Below are 23179 nucleotides of genomic sequence, written 5' to 3'. Positions count from 1 at the left end.
GGGCTCTGGGAACAGTGGCAGACACTTCAAGTATAGTCATGGTGGGAAGGCAGACAGTGAGTGAAGGCCAGTGGGGATGGCCTCAGAAGACCCTGTCCGATTGATTCTATCCTCTATCAAAGTATAGACAAGGTGATCAGCAGAGTCTGTGTGTGGGTGGTGGAGATACAGATAAAGGAGGTGAGAGGGTGGAGGGGCAAGGAGATGGTGGGAAGTCACAGCTGGCCAACTCCCTCACCTCTGCAGTCTTTGGTCGGATGCCATCTTCAGTGAGTCCCCTACAACACACCCCATTTAGAATGCGTATCCCTTCACCCCCCAGCACTCTCACACTTTGTTCTACTCTTTCCTTGGCCATATCACCTTCTAACATACTATGCTATTTACTTATGTTTATTGTTCACTGTCTCACTCATTAGAAGGTGAGCGCCTCAAGGAAAGGGGCTCTTCGTTTGGTTCCCTGATGTATTCTGAATGCCTGGAACTGTGCCAGGCACTGTCTATTTACTGAAGGAATCAACTTTAAAAAATGAATGAATGAAAGGAGGAGGCCGAGAAAGGAAGGATGGGAAGGAGAAATGAAGATAATTCCTCATTATGGTGATGGGGACGCAAACCTACTAGGCTACCTGGCATTCTCCCTTTGTTCCCACCTCTGGCAATGGAGAGAATAAACACTTCTGGATCTAGGTCATAAAAATGCACATCTATTGATGGGTTTAAGAAGAAGTGGTGTATATACACAATGGACTATTACTCAGCCATAAAAAGGAATGAAATATTACCACGTGCAGCAACATGAATGGACCTAGAGGATATCACACTAAGTGAAGTTAAGTCCGGCAGAGAAAGAGATATTATATGATATCACTTATATGTGGAATCTAAAAAATAATGCAAATGACTCTATACATAAAACAGAAACAAATGACTCTATACATAAAACAGAAACAGACTCAAAGTCATAGAAAACAAACATATGGCTACCAAAGGGGAAAGGGAAGAGGGGAAGGGATAAATAGGAATGTGGGATTAACAGATACAAACTACTATACATAAAATAGATAAGCAACAAGGACCTACTGTACAGAACAGGGAACTACTATATATTCGATATCTTTTAATAACCTACAGTGGAAAAGAAGCTGAAAAATATATAACTGAATCACTTTGCTGTATACCTGAAAGAAAGAGATATTATATGATATCACTTATATGTGGAATCTAAAAAATAATGCAAATGACTCTATACATAAAACAGAAACAAATGACTCTATACATAAAACAGAAACAGACTCAGAGTCATAGAAAACAAACATATGGCTACCAAAGGGGAAAGGGAGGAGGGGAAGGGATAAATAGGAATGTGGGATTAACAGATACAAACTACTGTACATAAAACAGATAAGCAACAAGGACCTACTGTACAGAACAGGGAACTACTATATATTCAATAACTTTTAATAACCTACAGTGGAAAAGAAGCTGAAAAATATATAACTGAATCACTTTGCTGTATACCTGAAACTAACACAATATTGCAAATCAACTATACTTCAGTTTAAAAAAAATGCACATCTGTCTCATTCTCTTGGAACATAGGTACCACGTCACGAGGATGCCTGAGGCAGGGGAGCCTCAGAGAAGCCTGTACAGAGATCCACAGGGAAAGGAACCAAGGCTACAGCCCCCAGGCCTGGCTGAGCTCTCAGCTGAGAGTCACCTTGAAAGGGGGTCCGCCAGCCTCCCTGGGGGCACTGCTCCTGCTGATGCTTATGGAGCAGAGAAGAGCTGGTCCTGCAGAGCCCTGCCCAACTGCAGACTTGAGAATAAAATAAACGACCACTGTTTTAAGCCACAAGTTCTGGAGTTGTTTGTTAGGCAACAATTGCTAACAGGAGCACTCTTTCATTTTTGATTCTGCCTGGCACAGAGCCTGCCATGTGATAGACATCTGTACGCATGATGACTGACACTCTAACACCACAGGAGCCGCAAGTGGTGGAGGGAACCACCACCGCAAGTGGTGGAGGGAACCTTCCTCTTTTCTCAACTGTGAGAGGAGTTCTCAGCTTGTTTTTCCTTTGTCCTCTCCCTTCCTCCTGCAGCACAGACCCACAGATGTCTCCTTATGTGGGCTTGTGACTGCTGCTGTCTGACTCTCAAAGATTTGGTCTCAATGAATTCAGCTCTGCTGTGAACAAAGAATTGCCTTGTGGTAGCATCAGAACGAAGGTGTGGGTGTGAGGAAGGTACTGCGTCTGTGGGCAAGGAATCCAGCTATGGCCACGTGAAACACCAGAAAAAGCTGTTCCACCATCACCCTGAGGGACAGTATTAGGATACATGACTTACAACTGTAAATCCTTTGGGTATGACAGAGAAGGGATTGACATAGCCTTAGATGAAGGGACAGGTATCCAGTCAAACCTGGTAGGAGGAGGGCTAGTGGCTGTGCCATGCTGTTTGCTGTCATCTTGACATCTCTGTCCCCCCTCTTTCTGAAGTCTCCTCTGCATTGCTGAGGAGAAGCTGGGACTACATTTCCCAGAATCCCCTTCCCTGGGGGGCTCTGGGTTAGAGTTAACAACGAGGGGTAAATAAAATCTGGAAAGTGGAAGAGGCTATTTTTTCCTCCAGGTAGGCAGCTAGACACAGTTGTGCAAGTTAGAGACAGCTTCAGGTAAGTCTTTTGAGAATCATCTGTGTCACAGTCCAACATTCTTGGGACCCCCTAGGGGCTTCCAGGCCAGCGCTTGGGACCACCGCTACGATGCTTCCGGAAGCAGCTGGAGGTGACTTCCCTGCCCTTTTCATCGATGGTATAAGCCTCTGTATCAAAGCCTTCATTCTTGGAAGACACAGAGTGGCTTGTTTTCTGCAGAACTCTAACTGGAGAGGGGCCAAGCAGTTACAAGCACGAGGGAAGACCTTCAAAGACGAAACTTGATGTACGTGTAGACAAAAGTGTGGAAGGCCATGAAAGACGTAGCACCAAAAGGGGTGGAAGCTAAACTAATGAATAGCAAAGGACAAGTTAGGGAGGGGTTTGCAACCAGGTCAGGTCTCCGCAAAGGTCCCAACACTGCACAGGCACTTGATTTGTCCCTGCTCTGTGCCCTGGGAGAGGTCGTGGAGATGCAAACCCTGTCAGCTTCCCCACCCCGACCCCAGCTAAATCCAGCCAGTTTCCCTCCTTCTATAGGACACACCCTCACCCTACTCAGTGGTTCCACTTATTTTTCCAACCCTCATCCCAGTCCGCACATGGGGAAATGCAAGGCAAAAGTAGTCCCAACAGTGGGAAAACTCTGAGAGGCTTTTGAGAGCTGGGTTTAGGAATGCACATGCCAACTTCTCTCTCAGTTTGCTCATTATCTTGGAGACTTGCCTTGAACTCCCGAACAAAACAGTGACTCCCTCCCAGGATTCCTGCATATTTTCTCCACAGTACTCATCACACCTGACACATTTAATGCTTCTCTTCCCTCACAGCAGACATGATGCTCATTAGATATTTGATGAATGAATGAAGAATGACTCCATCTGGAAATGGAATCATCGGATGCCATCGACTGCTCTTAAAATATGCCCAAGACACAACAGGAAGTGAGTTAAGCCTTGGTCTCCGCCTCCGGGGACAGTGCTGCATCATCACTTTTGCAGTTGAAGTACATCAGGCTTGGTTCATAAACTTCAGCTTGCAGTTCACCTTTTTCAAGTTTTCCCCTTGTAAGGATTACAAGCAGGAGACCATGGATTTACAGTGCTCCAGACTGCTTCAAAGCTTTGAAATCACTCCATCTCATTAATTAACAATTAATGTCATATCCCTAGTATATACTTTGTGTAGTTTTCAGCAATTTAACGTAACACATAGTAAGAACAACAGGGACAAAAACAACACTGTCAAGAAAAGACTTTCAGTTCCTTTCACAGCCGCAACTCTACGATGCCCATTTGGTAAGTAACAAATGACAATGCAAAATGTGTTTTATATCAGACAAGTTCATTTTAGACCAGCGAGAAGATCTTTTAGATTAATTTTCTTCTCGTGGGATTGGTAACAATAGTTCATAGTGTGACATGAGTTCTTCAGCTGTGCCTTCTATAATGGGTATATTTTTTCCTTGACATTGTTCTGTCTTGAGCAAAGGAATATGAAAGAGTCACATGAAATATGTATTGATTTAGAATGGTCCTTTGAGTAAATCAGTTCAGGATAACTTTGTACTGGTCATCTTGACCTGGCAACAGAAATGTTTTGATTAAACTCTGTCTTTAAAAGGTAAAAATAAGTAGGCCCTCAGCTCTTTAAACTGGTCTCAAAAATTAGAGTGAGAATAAGGAGGAGTGGTGGGGTGAGGAAGACAGAGACAGAAAGAGGGAGAGAGAAACAAAGACAGAGAAAGAGAGAATGAGACAGAGAGAGAGAAGGAGAGAGCCCCGTGGCTCCCACCATTTGATGAAACTACCTTAAGAAGAGGGACCAGTGAGAATGAGGCTCTAAGTCTGATGGACTGATCTAGGGCAATGGTAGGTGACACCAGAAGGACCAAATCCTGGTGATGAGGTGGGACTTACTATTGGTATGTCTTGCCACCCACCAGATCCCCTCAGGTTTCCCTAGACACAAGCCAGGGACCCTCAGTCCAAGAGGGGACGGGGTTGAATGCCTGAGATCAGAACACAGGGTGGCCAGGGGCTGGAGCCACTCCCTCCCTTCCTTATCAATACCAACAACCACCTAATATGTGCTGGACTCTCTTCTAAGTGTGTTATAATGTATTAGCTCATTTTATCTACATAGTAGCCCCATTAGTTAGGATTATCTACTGTTTAATAAATGAAGAAGCTAAGGCACAGAGTGGTTAAGAGCCTTGCCTGGATATTCACTCAGTAAGTGAGAAAGTAGCAAGTGGATCTAAATCCCTGTTGTCTGGTTTGAAAGGCCAATCTTAATTTACCCTATTCTCTCCTCAAAGACATAAGCATCTTCATGATTCAAGAGTCTGATATTAAGAGTCCTTAAGTTAGCTGGTCCAGGTGGATGACAGACAGAATAGCTGCCTTGAATTCCTCTAGCTATCTCATAGATACAACTTTATGCAGTGTGTTGCACTAAGAGTCTAACTCAGTAGTTCTTAGCCAGGGACAATTTTATACACCTGCTCCTGGGGACATGGGACCATACTTGGAGACATTTTTGGTTGTCATAACTTGGTGAGGTGGGGGGAGGAGTACTGCTAGGATCTAGTCGATAGAGGCTACGGATGCTGCTAAACATCCTACAGTACACTGAACAGCCTCCTACAACAAAGAATTACCCAGCCCCAAACACCAATAGTGCTGAGGTTGAGAAATCCTAGAGCTAAATTGATTGATGTTACCCAGACACAGCCATGGAAATCAGCTATTAACAATCTCTTGCGACAAACTCAAAATCCCACAAGCTAAGCACTGGGCTCGGTCTTACTGTAAAAAACCCGTAAGACACCGTCTCTGCCCTCAAAGTGATTATACCAGCCACACGGAATCCTTGCCTTTAAGATGGAGTATCCTAAACTTAGAGGAAAAACTGAACAAATTAAAGCAGAATAAATGCCCCTGTGTACTTGCTCTCCCTTTTTTTTTTCACTTCCATCAAGACCACCATGAATTCCCTGACTGCTGCAATCTCAAAGAGGGCCATCTAAAACCACAGATTTGGCAGCATCTCTACTATCAGTAGAGATATCAGTGTCAGTGGTAATGAATTCTGATGGTTCACAGCCCAGAAGCCGAGCAGCTGTGGGTGTGGAAGAACTACCCTCTGTCAAGCAGGAGCAGCACTCACCTCCCATCACCTCCCCCAGCCTCAGCCAATGACTGACAGGCAGGAGGACCTCTGCTTTAAAGGTGAACCAGCTCTGCAGCGCTTCCTCTGCTCCAGAGCTTCCCGCTTGGATCAGAGACTATACTCTCAGTGTAGCTTTTCTCCTCTGACCTCTTCTACTTCCCTCACTACCCTTTCTCCTGAGAGCACTCCACCCATCAACAACGTTAGCAAGAATCCTTGCCTCAGGCTCTGTTTCTGTTTAGGAAAGAAATTCAACCTCAGACACCACTTTTTAAAAAGTCCACTGCCAGCACAGATCAACAATGAACTCCTGAAAGGTACTGCTCTGATCTGAACTGTATCCCCTTAAAATTCATATGTTGAAATTCTAACCCCCCATGTGATGGTAGTAGGAGGTGGGGCCTTTGAGAGGTCATTAGGTCATGGACTCCTCAAAAATGGGATTAGCTCCTTTAAAAAAGAGACCTCAGAGAGCTCTCTACCTCCTTTCACCATGTGAAGACACAGCAAGAAGACGCTGTCTATGAACCAGGAACAGGGTCCTCCATCAGCACCTTGATCTTGAACTTCCAGCCTTTAGAACTGTGAGAAATAAGTTTTTGTATTTACAACCCACCCAGCCTATGGTATTTTGTTACAGCGGCCCAGTTCGATTAAGACAAATACTCAAGATTTCTAGGGCTTTGATTTTCAAAAGAAAATCTGCCTTCTTCACTCTTTGCTTAGGACTGTCCTTAATTTTCCTTTCCTTTCAACTCCAACTTGAGACCCTTGGTAATACATACATATGACATATCAGAAAATGGAGATTATTAAGTGGACTAAGGTCTAAGTCTCTTTTGAGGGTCCAGAAAATACTAGAGGACAGGAATTTGGATAGTTCAGTTTGTCCGGACAGATTTATTTTAGACACTCATCATGGTCTGAACTATAAAAGAAGGGAGGAGACTCTGGTTCTTTCCCCTTCATTCTCAGAGCTCTGGATCCAGAGAGAACATCTATAGTAACAGTGGTTGCAGAACATAAACAGGGATGAAAATAGGAAGGGTAGGATGGGCAGGAAGCCTGTGAAGGCAGAGAACAATCTAGGTGAGATTAGCACCTTCCATGGGGACTCTTTGCATAGTTTTCCCTTGAATAGGTGTAAAGCAAGACTAGGATGGGCACTCAAGTACAGTTTTTCCGTTCTGGGTTGCTCTATAATTTTATTCCCTGGTGAATCTAAAACCAAATCCTCTGGGCAGATAAAAGTCTGAACGCTGACAATGTTAAACATGTTACCTAAGGTATTCTAAGTTCTTCCAAGAGTATCGAAGGTAATCATTAATCTCATTCATGCATATACATTATTAGCAATATATAGTCAATTGATGTTGCTATCCTAATGGTTACATTTTAAGGCATTTATAAACTGTATGAAAAATTTTCCAAAAACTTTACCTTGAAAAACTATTTTTAAAGTAAAAATGTTAATACACTGTGTTTAGCTGTTATGATAACTATAATGATGGTAATAGATTTATTAATTGCTTACAATATGACAGGTACAGAGATAAGCACTTGATATGAATGATTTCATTTAATTATCATAATAACCCATGAAATAGATCTCATCATTAGCCTCATTTTGCAGATGAGCTAACTTTCCCAGGAGCACATAGCTTTTAATGATGTAAACAAATGAGAACTCAGAATGTCTAACCCCAGACTCTTAACCACTGTGTTAGTTAACTGTTGTTGTGTAACAAATTACCATAAATTTAGAGGCTTAAAACAACACATATTAATGAGTTTACAGTTTCTGTGGCCTCTCCCGTTGCGGAGCACAGGCTCCGGACGCGCAGGCTCAGCGGCCATGGCTCACGGGCCCAGCCGCTCCGCGGCATGTGGGATCTTCCCATACCGGGGCGCGAACCCGGTTCCCCTGCATCGGCAGGCGGACGCGCAACCACTGCGCCACCAGGGAAGCCCCCATAACCCCAGACTCTTAACCACTGTGTTAGTTAACTGTTGTTGTGTAACAAATTACCACAAATTTAGACGCTTAAAACAACACATATTAATGAGTTTACAGTTTCTGTAGGTCAGAAATCCAGACACAGCTTAGCTGGGTCCTCTGCTTCAGGGTCTCACCAGGCTGCAATACAGGTCTTGGCCAGGGCTGCAGTCTCCAGAGAGGCTCGACTGAGGAAAGATCTATTTTCAAGATCTGCCAGTTGTTGGTAGAGCTCATCCTGTGGTTGTAGGACTGAGGTCCCTGTTCTCTGGCCAGTTGTCAGCTGGGAGCAACTCTCAGCTCCTAGAGGCCACCCACCCCCTTTCTTTGCATAGGGGCCCCCTTCATAGACTGTTTCACAATATGGGACTTACTTCTTCAAAGTCAGTAAAGGAGAGTCTCTCTAACTCCAGTCAGCTGAGACAGGGTTTGATATACCATAATATAAATAACCACAGAAGTAACATCCCACTACATTCGCCATATTCTGTTGGGTAAAAGCAAGTCACAGGTCTCAATTGCACTCAAGGGGAGGGAATTGCACAAAGGCATGAAAACCAGGAAGCAGGCATCACAGACTTTAGGGTCTGTCCACCACAACCACTAGCCAGGTAACAGACTGCAATCATGCTTGTGCCACCTTCTCAATTTTTGCCAAATCTGTGTATCATCTACAATATTTTAATTTCCTGTATTTCCTGAATTTGACTCACTTTTAAAAATACTTTACAAAGAACTTTTATATCACAGTCATAAATTGTTTGCCAAGAATAGAAGGTAAAACAGGTAAAATAAAAAAGATTTACACTGTACTGTGTATTCACCTGCAAGGGCTCACTTAATCCTCTCACAGTTCATGGTAAATAATATTATCCTCATTATTAACAAGGTGGAAGCTGAGATCCAGAAAAGTTTGAAAAACTGCTCAAGACCACTCAGCTTATAAGTAGTTGTACCAAGATTCAAATCCATGGCTACTGGCAGCCAAAGTGCAAGGAAATACAGTCAAGATAGCACCCAATTTCATTACGCACCCCAATTTTCCTGGTTCCCTTTCATAACTCCACTAGTGTCCTAACTTCTTCAACCCTGAGATTCTTTTTCTTTTTTAACATCTTTATTGGAGTATAATTGCTTTACAATGTTGTGTTAGTTTCACAAAGCACCGAGCTGATCTCCCTGTGCTATGCGGCTGCTTCCCAATAGCTATCTATTTTACATTTGGTAGTGTATATATGTCAGTGTTACTCTCTCACTTCGTCCCAGCTTATCCTTCCCCCTCCCCGTGTGCTCAAGTCCATTCTCTAAATCTGTGTCTTTATTCCTGTCCTCCCTTAGGTTCATCAGAACCATTTTTTTTAGATTCCATATATATATGTGTTAGAATACGGTATTTGTTTTTCTCTTTCTGACTTACTTCACTCTGTATGACAGACTCCAGGTCCATCCACCTCATTACAAATAACTCAGTTTCATTTCTTTTTATGGCTGAGTAATATTCCATTGTATGTATGTGCCACATCTTCTTTACTGAGATTCATTTTTAAATACCAGGAATCAACATGATATAAGGGTAAATAGTAAGTAGGCTCAGATTTTAATCTGGGCTTTATCTTTTACTGGCTTTGCCACCTGGGGCAAGTTACTGCTTTGCCTCAATTGTCTCACCTATAAAATGGAGATGATAATAGTAAGTGATTCACTAAGGCAAGAGTGAGAATTTAATAATACTATTTTTTGTCATCATCTCAAAGAAAAATTTCCAAGATTCCCAACCCTGAGTGCTATGCATGTGTTTACTACCGTGAGGTATTCCAATCCTTCTGAGAAACAAGTGAAAACACAAACAGGCTATTTTGACACATTGCACTCTTTTGTGAATTTCTGTTTTTAAAGCTTACTATATTTTCTCTTTGGAAGGGGCAATGTCCTTGAGTAGGACTGAGAGGATGGGGTGTTATGCCCAAAGCAAAGGGTTGGCTTAAGCTAGGAGCACAGTCAGAGCACCCTCAGCAGCAGGGGCACTGCTGCATTTGTGGACATAGATGCAGGCAGGTGGGTCCCTGCATGGGAAGAACTCGTGGCCGTTCTTTTTTTATTGCTTTGAGGACGCTGCTCCAAAAATTCTTCCCTCACTTTTCCCCAACATCAAGTTTGTCTCTCAAATTATTTCTATTAGCATGAAATCATGCAGTTATTTCTCCCATCTTAAATAAAAAGTATGCTTTCTTGACCCAAAGTCTTACACCAGTTATCACTCCATTTCTCTCTTTTCCTTTACAGTGAAACTCCGTGAAAGAGCTATTTCTGTCTGCTGTCTCCACATTTTCTCCTCCCATTCTTGAACACATTTAGTCATGATTTCACTTCCACCTCTCCGTGGAAACTTCTCTTGCCCAGCTCCCCAGAACCCTCCACATTGCTAAATTCAGTGACTAACTTTCAGTCTTCATCTTACTCACCCCGTCCAGCAGCAGCAGCTGACACAACTGCTCCTTCCCTCCTGAAACACTTCCCTCCAGGCACCACACCCTCTAGGTTTTCCAGCACAGATCTCTGCCTGTCTTCCAGACTCTTCCCTCCTACTCAACATCTCCACCACCGGGACACCTCAAACTTATCACGTCTACAAGGGAACCCACTTCCCTCTGCTGCCCTGTAAATGGCAGTTCTTCCAACTCTTTATTTTTCTGTTTTTGGCCGTGTCATGCAGCATGTGGGATCTTAGTTCCCCGATCAGGGATCGAAGTCACGCCCCCTGCACTGGAAGGGTGGGTTTGTAACCACTGGACCACCAGGGAAGCCCCTCTTTCAACTCTTTAAATGAACAGTGTATGACAGATGAATGGCCTGTGACTCCTCCTTCACATCACTCATTCAATCTGTCTTCAGTTCCCATCGGCTCTACTTACTACTCTTCTCAGCATCTCCTCTGCTGTGCACTTGGCCAAGCCACCATCACCTCTCTCTTGGATTCTTGTGACAAATCTCCTAACTGACCTCTCTGCTTCTGCCCTCACCACCTCCCCACTTCCCACAGTCTACTATCATCAGGAAACCCCAATGACCCTAATAAAACAGAAACCAGATCTTATCATGCCTCGGCTCAAAACTGTCCAGTGATTTCCCATGTCATGCAGAGAAAAACTAAAGTTGCCCAGTGTCCACTAAGACCTGATGTCATCTGGCTTCCGTTGCCTCTCTGATATAATTTCTCTACTCTGATATACTATTCTCTACTCTGCTCAGTCAACTCCTGTCAAACTGGCTTCTTCACTGTTCCATAAACACACCAGGCATGCTCCTGACTCAGGGCCTTTGCACATGCTGTTCTTGTTCCCTGGGAAAGAGGCCCGCCTTTACCAACTTTCATAAAATTGCAAGCCCCTCTCGACATTTCCTGCTTTATTTTTTTCTCCTTAGCATTTATTGTTCTTCAACACAGATTTCCTCATTTATTTTGTTCTTAAGTTCCAACAGGGCAGGAATTTTTTGCCTGTTTTATTCACTGCTGAGTTCTTAGTGCTTAAGGCAGTACCTGGCAGAGAATAAGTGTGTAATAAATATGTGTTGAATGAATTAACTATCATTAAGATGGTATGATTTATATAAATACAGTTGTTTGGTAAACAACTGATGATATGAGTTTTCCCCCATGTTCTGTGTGATTCTAAAGAGGAAGAATGCTCCCTTAATCGAACTGGTACTCATACTTCCCAAATAATTCCAAAGTCATCCACGACCTGACCCTTTATATGAAGGAAGATATAAACCTCTTATTGATAATGATTTAAAAATAGGTACCAAAGAGTCAATGATGGACATAAAATTAAAAATGAAAAAAAAAATTTTTATTTATAAATTCATCAAAATGTGAATTTATAAATATGAGTTTACCTTTAAAGAAGGGAATCTCTTTAAACAGACAGACACTTAAGAAGAAAATCACTTGGATTTGATACTTTATTTGGGAGCTTTGCTGTGAATTGCTTTCTCTGGGCTAATATGAAAGATGAGTTACAGAATATTAAAGACCCAGGGTGCCAAAACAAGCACTTACCTGCTGACTAATCAGGTGGGGGGCATAGTTTCCACGAAAGATGAAATTTGACTACAGCCTCACTTTTGTCATGAATTAAAGACTTTCCTGGCTGTGTTTCTTGACTTTCAATGTTAAAAGAGATAAAGATTCTCTTTCTATTAAACTGTTCAACCGCAGAGCCTGTCTTTAACCGATTTGGAAACAAAAGCTTCTAAGTCTGTGAAACATTTTCCGTAACTGTTGGACATCATGACACACAGCTAATGAAGACGATACTAATAATTCATACAACGTACTTCGTGTTCATTACTGATCATACATCAGGTATATGTGGATTCACAGGAAGCCCCCTGGGTTTTCTTTTTTCTTTTCCACCTTGAACTATGTTCTTTGTTTTATGTATAAAAGGTGGAAGTAACTTCTGGAAGCTGAAGTAGCTATTAAAATTGCCGTCTTTCTACTGCAACTGTTTATGAAAACACTAGATTTAAATAAAAGTGCTTCTGATGGGTTTTAAATCTAATAATACAATGGATATACAGATTTACTGTTCATACGAGGGACATTTTATTTTAATTAGTTGTGACAGGGAAAATTAATTTAGCTATAATTTCCTGCTGCCTCTAAGCAAGGAAGGATGTGCAGAGATCCCCCACTTCTTGCTGAGCTGGCTGTGAGGACGCAAAGCAGAGCTCAGAGACAGAGTTAGAGTCAAACTGTGCTGCTTATGCAGAGTTTGGGCCACAGGGAAAAGCTGCTTAGGAAGAAGTTTCCAGAAAGAGGAAAACCAAGCTGTTGGTAGTGGATAGAGGACTGTAGGGAAGCTGCCACCAAGAGAAGAACTTGTGGGGGGAAGGGAGAGAAAGAGATGCTTAGATAAGTTTTTATGAAGTTTTGCCATATGGTGATATTGCCCTTTTCCCAACTGCTATTTTTTCCCGTAAACATTAAAGTAAATACCTAGGTATTAAAATTTGTTTTAAATTAAAAGCAAACAAAATTATCTTGTATACCACTAAAATCATATGAGCTGAACAGCTAACACACTATGGTCAACTCTGGACTACACAGAACCAACTGCACACTAAAAGACAGAATAACCGTCCTCAGCTACCTGCTCTAATTCTGGCAGCTGAATACTGTAGTACAGATGATTTTTAGGAGACATACAGGAGATTTGTCATTTCTTTAGTAATGTATTTTATTTGGAAAAGTATTAGGCTTTTTGAGTTTTAACTCGTAAGCCACAAAATGACACTGAAAAGACCTACACAAAAGAAGCCCCAGGAGTGGAGAGAACAGTTATGAAGCTCAAAATATAAATCTTTCAGTAAATGAAGAAAGCTACCTAGTTTTGATGGGAATCAAAACTTTGACAGAGTCAGAACGGATCACACGAAGTACTTTCATTATTTCAGATCATGTCGCAATACAGATCTTTTATTTCTTTACATAAAAATTCTGAAACTTAGAATAAAAGATGAAGAAAAGATTTTTAGGGATAAAATATTAATGCACTATCAATGTTAAGAAAAGAATACACAACTGTCTCAATAGAAACTTAAAGAACAAGATTTATCAAAGGCATGTTCAGTGGGTATAGGAAAGATTTTCTGGAACCCCACAAAAGTGGAAAAAACAACATATTTAACTCTGTTTGTTGCTCTGGGGGAAACTCCAACCGAAGCAGTCTTTTGAGCTATCTGCTTCCACTTTCCTGAAAATGAGAACCTGTTCCCTTAAGGCTATATTCATCTCACTGTTTTTCTAATTCTCTTTTTGGAGACTTCCAGAAAAATACTGCTTCTGTTTTATAAATGCTCCAGAGTTGAGGCTAGTCTAACAGACCTGGAAAAATCTGATTTATCTAAAGTGTACCAAGATTAGCATGCAACCTTCACCGTATAAAGAAAAACATGGATGTCTGACTTCAAAGATCTATCCTTTAGCCTTGAAAAGCAGAATCAGAAGCAAACACTTTTAATTGGCAACATGTTCTTCTGGACTATGAAAAGCTCCAGAAGCTGTGCACAGTGTTTAGGGAAAATCTGAGAAGAGTTACATAATCCAGCTCACAGGGCCAAGTTCTAGATATGTGCACAGTGTTTCTGGGTACACAATAATCCCATTGTGGATTATTATCAGAGGCTTGGCTGGGCCTCTTGTACCATCCTCAAACTTCCCCTGCAGAGGAGAGAAGGGGAAGAGTAAACACTGATAAGGTAATTCTTGAGTTTGGGAACTTGATAAAACCAACCTGAATGTCTTTTAAAAACAGAATCACTTTGTAAGTCCCAGCTGTTTTTGGCCAAATCAGCCAGTCTCTTCTGCTGTGTGTGAGGATACCCAAACCCATTATGTTTCCTGAAATGTAAAAAGAGCCTCTGTGGTGGGGTGATTGCATTTTATCTGAAGTTTTCTTTAATCCATGCACATAGAACCCGCCATTAACATCGAGAAGCAGTAGATGTAGGAAGTCCGGTAAATTATAACACTTTGAAACAATCCATTTAATTTGAATATTTTGATTTTTACAGAATCTTTTGGCATTAAAATGCTCTCAAAGGCAAACTGTGCTGCGAAAATCGAATTGCTAGAACATTCTCCACACACTGCAGATTGGCAAACCCTGAGCAAATGAAACATTCAGTTAACATAATGACTAACTGCTTATTTTGTAATTGTCTCCCGATATGAATAGATGTGTATTTACATTTTTTCTCATCCAAGCAAACTATTTACCTCTTTCTCCATTTGTAATCCTTCTGCTCTAATATTTCTTTCAAATATTTCTCTCTTTTCCATCTGGGGGTTGGATTTTCTGTACACAAGAATGTAGTCAATTCGACACTTTCCATCTCTGAAGTAAAGTCCATTTGATTTGTTTTTTTCTGGTACTGACTGCACACAAAGAAAAGGGACCAGTTTACGACACTCAAAACTGAGCCTTGGGTGAGTAATAGTAAAGAACAATTAAAACTAAATGCATTACCTTGTGTTTTATCAAAATTACACTTTTATTAATGAAAAATGTAACAAGAGGAAAAAAATAAAAATTGGAAAAAGCAGTCAAATGGGCAAAACTTAAGACACCTAACAATACCAAGTGTTGGCAAGGATGTGGAGCAACTGAGAAGTCTCACATTCTACAGGTGAGAGTGAAAATTGATATATTTACTCTGGAAAACACACTAGCAGAATCTTGTAAAATTGAACATTTACATAACATACATTCCTACAGAAATTCCTGGTAAAGCAACTAGGAAACATGTAAATGAATGTTCACAGCAGCATTATTCATAAGAGAAAAAAATTTAAACATAGGAATCAATGCAAATCAATGAACAGGCAAATAGATAAATAAACTGTAGAACAGTGATACAGTGGAATATTATACAGCAGTGAAAATGAACTACTGATGCATCTAATAGTAAGCAAAAATCTTAAGAACAATATTGACAGAAAAAAGCAAGTCACAAAAGACTTTATACTGCATGATACCATTTTTTATAAAGCACAAAGTAAAATCAATGTAAAATAAGTTGTTAAGACTACTTATGTATGCATGGTAAAACCATTTTTAGAGCAAGAGAATAAAAAACACAAAAATTCAGGAAGACAGTCCATCTGGTAGGAGAGAAGGATGGGACCACAAGTGGTTTGATGGTTTTAGTAATACTTTAGTTCAGGGTTTCTCAAATTTTTTGCCCACAATAAGAAAAATATTTTTCTTGTGATATTTGTGTATACGGTTGTGAACAACAAAGGGGTTAAATCTACTTGTAACTTATAGTCATAGTGGGACCTCCATATCCACAGTTCCTCGGCATCATGGATTCAACCAACCACATACCATGTAGTAATGTAGTGTCTACTATTGAAAAACATCCATGTATAGGTGGACCCACACAGTTCAAACCCACATCATTCAAGGGTCAACTGTACGCATAAACACACAAAAAATTGGAGGACACAGTACACATCAGTTTCCAAATAGTAGTATGAAGAAGGAACACATGCCAGACCTCCAAAGCCATTGCTAGAATCCATATTCATGCACAAGTGGCATGCATGCAACCTCATCCAAAAGGAAAATGTCAGTCAGGAGTGATGGAAATAACATGTCTCATACCTGGTGTAGGTATTTATAATTGATGACCAATCCTCACTGACTATTTTTGGCTTCTGCCTTAAGAGGTACTCAGAAGTCTACCCAAATAAACACTTTCTTAACAATCATCTGCCAGGGAAGGGAACTATACTGTAGATTTAACACATTAGCATCTATCTGCAAAACCAGCCAAGGCTTCAAGAGGAGGGTTAGCAAAGCCCTAACCTACCTGAGACTGTTTCACCATCTATAAATTAAGGGGATTACACTAGCTGCTTTTTGAGGTGCCTTTCAAGGTCCTTCCTTTATGCCACATTATGGCATTCAAAGTTTCTGTGTGAAGAGATGATGATAGAATGAGTTTTTTCTTACAAAAAACAAAAACAAAAAAACCCCACACATAGATAATTAGCATATGGTATTTATAGAGAGGACTGGGAAGCTTGGTAGAAGTAAACAATTTTCCCTGGTCAAGGTGTTATCCTTTCACTAGTTACGAGCCTCTGGAATAATAAAAACGTTAAGAATACACAATAAATGAGTGACTCTGATCTGTGTTCTTATCACCTAAACCTAGTGCATATACAAAGGAGATATTAAACTCCACTGAGACACAGCTGAGCAACAGTGAATGCCTTTAGCAAAATAATTTTTTTTTCCCCAAAAAATGACACATGAACAGATGGGTCTATTTACAATTGCAATGAGTTCCCAGATTACAGAGGCAAATGGAAACTCAGAGAGGCTTCAGACAACACAACACCTACTGAGGTCTGGTCCACTCTGTGTCACTGTTCCACATGCTGGGAGATTTCAACAGAAATTGATTTCATCTCAATTTTACAAGATTTCAACATCCTTGTAAAGCTAACTTTTTACTAGTTTGCGACACCCAGAACGTAGATCATTTTAAAATGATGGGTGGTTTTAAGAATCTTCTCTATAAAAGCAAAATGCCTTTAGGTATAAGGTAAGTGCATGACCCACTGAAAGTTTGTTTTGAGAGTAAGTTGATTTCAGATCCCTGAAATGTGCTAGACTCCTAGAGGACATCACAGGATTACAAGACCTGGTCCTTTTTTTCCTCAGGAACCCACAGTTCAATGAGATGATGACTTTAAACAGTCTACTGGATTATGCTCCTCAGGTTCCTGCCTGGATCAAGAATCGTGTTTTTAAGAAATCACACACTCTTACCTCTCCCCCTGCTTCCAATCTGCTAGCATCATCTGAAGTACTGGTCAGGTTTCCAGGGTGCAGGAGAGAATCGTCATCTTTGCAAGGACTGTTGACAGCTTCCAATTCATCAAAAAGAATATTGACATCCTTGGCCACTAGAATGAAAGTAAATACAAGTCAGGGTAAGAATCTGGGATCTTAAAAGCAATACTGAAAGTAAAGACATCTAGGGACTCTGCTGGTGGTGCAGTGGTTAAGAATCCGCCTGCCAATGCAAGGGACAGGGGTTTGAGCCCTGGTCCGGGAAGATCCCATATGCCGCGGAGCAACTAAGCCCATGTGCCACAACTATAGAGCCTGCACGCCTAGAGCCCGTGCTCTGCAATGAGAAGCCACCACGATGAAAAGCCTGTGCACTGCAACAAAGAGTAGCCCCTGCTTGCCACAACGAGAGAAAGCCCGTGCGTAGCAACGAAGACCCAACACAGCCAAAAATAAAAATTAAATTAATTTAAAAAAATTAAGACACTTAAAAAAAAAAGTAAAGACATCTTCCTTTGGCTTCATATTTTTTCATTGTTTCAATAACCCCTTGAATGACAGGTATATTATTTCCTAAGAGAAATGGATGTCAGATGTAAAACATGTTTGACCAAACAGTGTCTTCATTAAGCAAGATGGACAATGTGAAGCAAAGTATCTTCATAGTGTAAATATAACTTGTCTTCCATGATAACAGGAGGTGTTGTTTAGCTTTCCTTCATATAGTTGTTTAGCATAAGGTTCTTTAAGACTTCTAAGAACTCATTTTGTGTTGGAGATGACCTATATCTATCTATCTATCTATCTCTCCGGACGCACAGGCTCAGTGGCCGTGGCTCACGGGCCCAGCCGCTCCGCGGCATGTGGGATCTTCCCGGACCGGGGCACGAACCCGCGTCCCCTGCATCGGCAGGTGGACTCTCAACCACTGCGCCACCAGAGAAGCCCTAGATCACCTATATTTTTAAAATTTTTGTTTTTATTTAAATGCCATACAACTTGCTAAATGAACCCGTAAATGTGCTACTTGCGTAGTTCAGTAAGAACTGTGATTTTATTTCTCCTTTGTTACTTCTTTAAGGCCTAACAGAGAAAAGCTGATGCAGTAATAAAGCATGCAGCTAGGTTTTTTGCCTTTCTTCTTCCTCTAATCATGAATTGGAATTATGAATTGAGCCACTCAGGAACTCTCCCAAAAGACTCTTGATGCTAATATGTCAACAGATAAAGCACTGTATATGGAGTCGTAAATACAGAGTACCACACTCAAATGCACACAGTTATGCAGTACACCAGATAGCAAAGTTCAACACTAGTGGATGGGAAAATATAATGCCAGGTATGGGTCCCTTCATTATTTTTTATTGAAGTACAGTTGATTTACAATGTTTCAGGTGTACAGGAAGAATGTACATTTATATATATATTCTTTTTCAGATTCTTTTCCATTATAGGTTATTACAAGATATTGAATATAGTTCCCTATGCTATACAGTAGGTCCTTGTTGTCTATTTTTATATATAGTAGTGTATACCTGTTAATCCCCAATTCACAATTTATCCTTCCCCCTCTTTCTCCTTTGGTGACCGTAAGTTTGTTTTCTATGTCTGTGAGTCTATTTCTATTTTGTAAATATGTTCAGTTGTATCATATTTTAGATTCCACATATAAGTTAAATATGATATTTGGCTTTGTCTGACTTCATTTAGTATGATAATCTCTAGGTCCATCCATGTTGCTGCAAATGGCATTATTTCATTCTTTTTTATGGCTGAGTACTATTCCATTGTATATATGTATCACATCTTCTTTATCTATTCATCTGTCGGTAGACATTTAGGTTGCTTCCATGTCTTGGCTATTGTAAACAGTGCTGCTATGAACATCGGGGTGCATGTATCTTTTTGAATTAGAGTTTTCTCCGGATATATGCCCAGGATTGGCACTGCAGCGTCATTTTTAGTTTTTTAAGGAAAACTCCATTCTATTCTCCATAGTGGCTGCACCAATTTACATTCTCACCAACAGTGCAGGAGGGTTCCCTTTTCTCCACACCTTCTCCAGCATTTATTATTTGTAGACTTTTTGATGATGGCCATTCTGACTGTTGTAATACCTCATTATAGCTTTGATTTGCATCTCTAATAATTAGTGATGCTGAGTATCTTTTGATGTGCCTGTTGGCCATCTGTATGTCTTCTTTGGAGTAATGTCTATTTAGATATTCTGCCCATTTTTTGATTGCGTTGTTTGGGTTTTGTTTAGTTTTTTGATACTGAGCTGTATAAGTTGTTTGTGTATTTTGGAAATTAAGCCCTTGTCAGTCGCATTGTTTGCAAATATTTTCTCTCAGTCCATAGGTTGTCTTCTTGTTTTGTTTATGGTTTCCTTTGCTGTGCAAAAGCTTTTAAGTTTAATTAGGTCCCAGTTGTTTATTTTTGCTTTTGGGGCCCCTTCTTTATTGACTCAAATTATATGCCAACATTGAAGTTCACTTTTTTCTTTGATGCGTTAAAAACAGCTAAGAATTTTTAACCTATCAGAAGCTGCTGACCAGTATAATTTATAGGAGTTTGAGTTCTATTCACCCAAGCATACAAAAGAGTATTCATTCTTCATCTAAAAAAATTTTAGAGGTGTGCACACTATGTGTCAGGCACCGAGCTGTGCAGTGACTGTACCCTGGTGAAAAAAAGTGATGTGTCTTCCTGCCCTTCTGGTAATAACAAAGCAAATAATCAAAGAAATGTGAAGTGTACTGAGTGCTATAAAGAACAGAGTCTAGTTGTAGAGAGAATATAGATATAGAGAGAATAATGATAATTATCCTGGGTGACCAGGATCTAAAGCTGTATCCAAGTGTGTGATTTTGGGCAATTCATTTAACTGCAAGTTTTTCATTTGTAAAATAAAACAGGCATGGGAATAAAGTGAACATTTATTGCTTACTGTGATAGGCTGAATCCGGACCCCAAAGGTGACCTAATCGCTGGAACATGTGAATGTGTTACCTTATATGGGAAAAGGGACTTCATAGATTTGATTAAGTCAAGGATCTTAAAATGGGGAGATTATCCAGGATTATATGAGTAGGCCAATGTAATTACAAGAGAGGCAGGAAGGTCAGAATGAGAGAGAGAGAGACACTGGAAGATGCTATGCTGCTGGCTTTGAAAATAGAGGACAAGGTCACAAGTCAAGGAATCTAGAAGATAGAAAAGGCAAGAAAGCAGATTCTCCCCTAGAGCCTCTAGAAGGAACACAGTCTTGCTGACACCTTCAGGATGTCTGACCTTCAGAACTGTAAGATAATAAATCTGTGCTGTTTTAAGTTACTAAGTTTGTGGTAATTTGTTACAGCAGCAAAAAGTAACCAATACACTTACTAGAGGTTTTTAGGCTCTGAGGCTACAAAGGAAAAACATCATAATCTTTTCATACAGTCAAGGTTTAGGAGCACCTACACTGAGCCAGGCACTGTGCCATGTGCTCAAGAAGAAGCACTAACACTTTTGAGGAAGTACAGTATGCTGTGGGAGATGTCAAAGTCAAAGACAACTTCCCTGGCCACCCTATGTAAAGAAGCTGACCCTCACCCAATTACTCTCCATTTCCTCCTCTCACTGCTCCTTTACTTCACAGCATGTATCATAGACTGTAATTATTTATTCATTTGGTTACTTGTATGCTGGATGTCTACCCTATTCCTCCTCTCACTGCTCCTTTCCTTCACAGCATGTATCATAGACTGTAATTATTTATTCATTTGTTTACTTGTATGCTGGATGTCTACCCTATTAGAATATAAGTTGCATAAGGGCAGGGACCCTGTCTGTCTTGACTGGTGTACAGAGGTCCAGGCATGGAGTAAGCCCTCAACTCATATTGTTGAATAACAGAATGACCTCGAAGTGGTCACTGTTTAATGATGTGTAAGAGTCCTATTTTCTCTACTGTTCTATGGCTCTGGGACCTTGCATATACGTTTCTCCAAACACAATTCTTATCCACAGCCAGGAGCTCCAGAGTTTCAAGTAGATACTGGTTAAATTTTCAAGGAGATAGTGATGACTTTCTAAGTAGATATTGCTTATATTTGAACAATGGGGTAAAAATATTCTTTTAACCACATCGGAAGACCTGCTTACTATTTTCCAAACTCTACCGCTTAGTGGTGTGAATTTGTGTTCCCAACTCCTCACTGGTGAGACAGGTGCAGAAAACTTCTTTAAGGGTGGCTAAGAGTATTATGTGAGATTATGTACACATTAGCAGGGTGACTGACATATGGCAGATCCATAAGAAATGTTGGTTTCTTGACTTTAGACTCTGGGACCTTTAAGTTAGCATTTTAGCATCATCAATACAAAAAGGCAGAGGAAGCATTTACAAGTTGGAATGGTTATTCCGACGGATGGATTGGGATGAGATGTAAGATAAAGGGGGAAGCTAAAGAGGACACTGAGATTTTTGTCTTGGTGACTGGCTCTCACTGGGGAGAAACTCTTGAATACCCATTCATCCATCCATGAGAATTGCCCCTATGCTTTTGCCAAGGATAGAAAATTACCACATCATCTTCTACCACTATCATTTTCTGGTGTTGGCACAATCTGCTCAAGAAAACCTTTGACATCTATGGTCCTCAACTGGCCCTAAACTGTCACCCTGAAGGCATCTGGTATGGACTGGAGACATTTTTGATCTCGAGGGGTGGTGCCAGTCATATCTAGTGGGAAGAAGCCAGGGATGCTGCTAAATATCCTACAATGCACAGAATAGCCCTTACGGCATAGAGTTCTACAGCCCAAAATGTCAATAGTGCAGAGGTTGAGAAATTCTGCTCTACATTAAAGGCCCAACTATTTGATTCTAGAGGGACCAGCTATCTTGGGGAAAGGGAGAGAAGCCCTTTGCTTTCCTTATTGCTGCCCACCAGAATTACTGTCTGGAAGTTATTATGGGACTGATGCTACCTGAGCACTCAAGGGAAATCACTGTGTCAGGCAATCTGATTTTTGGAGGATGACTGGTATGAAGGCACCATTATTACCTGCCAGTCTCTCAAGAGCTTCAGCCTAGATTAGAAATGCTGAAGCATCCAAAAATGCTCAACTGATGGATTAAAGTTTTACTGAGCTCTGCCAACCAGAGCAACAGTCAGCTCTACCCACCACAGGTCCCTCCCATCAGGAAACTTGCACAGGCCTCTTACACAGACTCATCCACCAGAGGGCAGACAGGAGAAGCAAGAAAAACTACAATCCTGCAGCCTGTGGAACAAGAACCACATTCACAGAAAGATAGACAAGGGAAAGGAAATAGTCACCCAAGTCCAGGAAGTGCAGAGAGTCCCAGGCAGGATAAACTCAAGGAGAAACATGCCAAGACAAATAGTAATCAAACTGACAAAAATTAAAGACAAAGAAAAATTATTGAAAGCAAAAAGGGAAAAACAACAAATAACATACAAGGGAACTCTCATAAGGTTAACAGCTGATTTCTCAGCAGAAACTCTACAAGCCAGAAGAGAGTGGCATGATATACTTAAAGTGATGAAAGGGAAGAAACTACAACCAAGATTACTCTACCGAGCAAGGATCTCATTCAGATTCGATGGAGAAAGCAAAATCTTTACAGACAAGCAAAATCTAAGAGAATGCAGCACCACCTAATGATCAAGGGATCAATCCAAGAAGAAGATATAACAATTATATATGCACCCAACATAGGAGCACCTCAATACATAAGGCAACTGCTAACAGCTATAAAAGAGGAAATCGACACTAACACATTAATAGTGGGGGACTTTAACACTTCACTTACACCAATGGACAGATCACCCAAAACGAAAATAAATAAGGAAACAGAAGCTTTAAATGACACAATACACCAGATAGATTTAATTGATACTTATAGAGCATTCCATCCAAAAGCAGCAGAACACACATTCTTTTCAAGTGCACATG

General features: G+C 40.7%; 1 protein-coding gene across 8 annotated transcripts in view; it reads right to left on the bottom strand.

The window, feature by feature from the left end:
- The window catches only part of ANO4 (anoctamin 4), a 459956-nt gene that overhangs the window by 171873 nt on the left and 264904 nt on the right, over positions 1-23179 (bottom strand). For all 8 annotated transcript variants that reach the window (XM_024127263.2, XM_024127265.2, XM_024127267.2 and 5 more), the window contains 2 exons: positions 17186-17322; positions 14620-14778 (listed from right to left, as the gene is read on the bottom strand). In XM_024127263.2, the coding sequence (XP_023983031.1) occupies positions 14620-14778; positions 17186-17322 (296 nt within the window). The remainder of the gene's footprint in view (positions 1-14619; positions 14779-17185; positions 17323-23179) is intronic.

Source organism: Physeter macrocephalus, chromosome 6 (genome assembly GCF_002837175.3).
Source record: "Physeter macrocephalus isolate SW-GA chromosome 6, ASM283717v5, whole genome shotgun sequence".
Lineage (NCBI taxonomy): Eukaryota > Metazoa > Chordata > Mammalia > Artiodactyla > Physeteridae > Physeter > Physeter macrocephalus.
The sequence above is the reverse complement of the archived record's forward strand: the minus strand, read 5'-3'. Positions and strand labels throughout refer to the sequence as shown.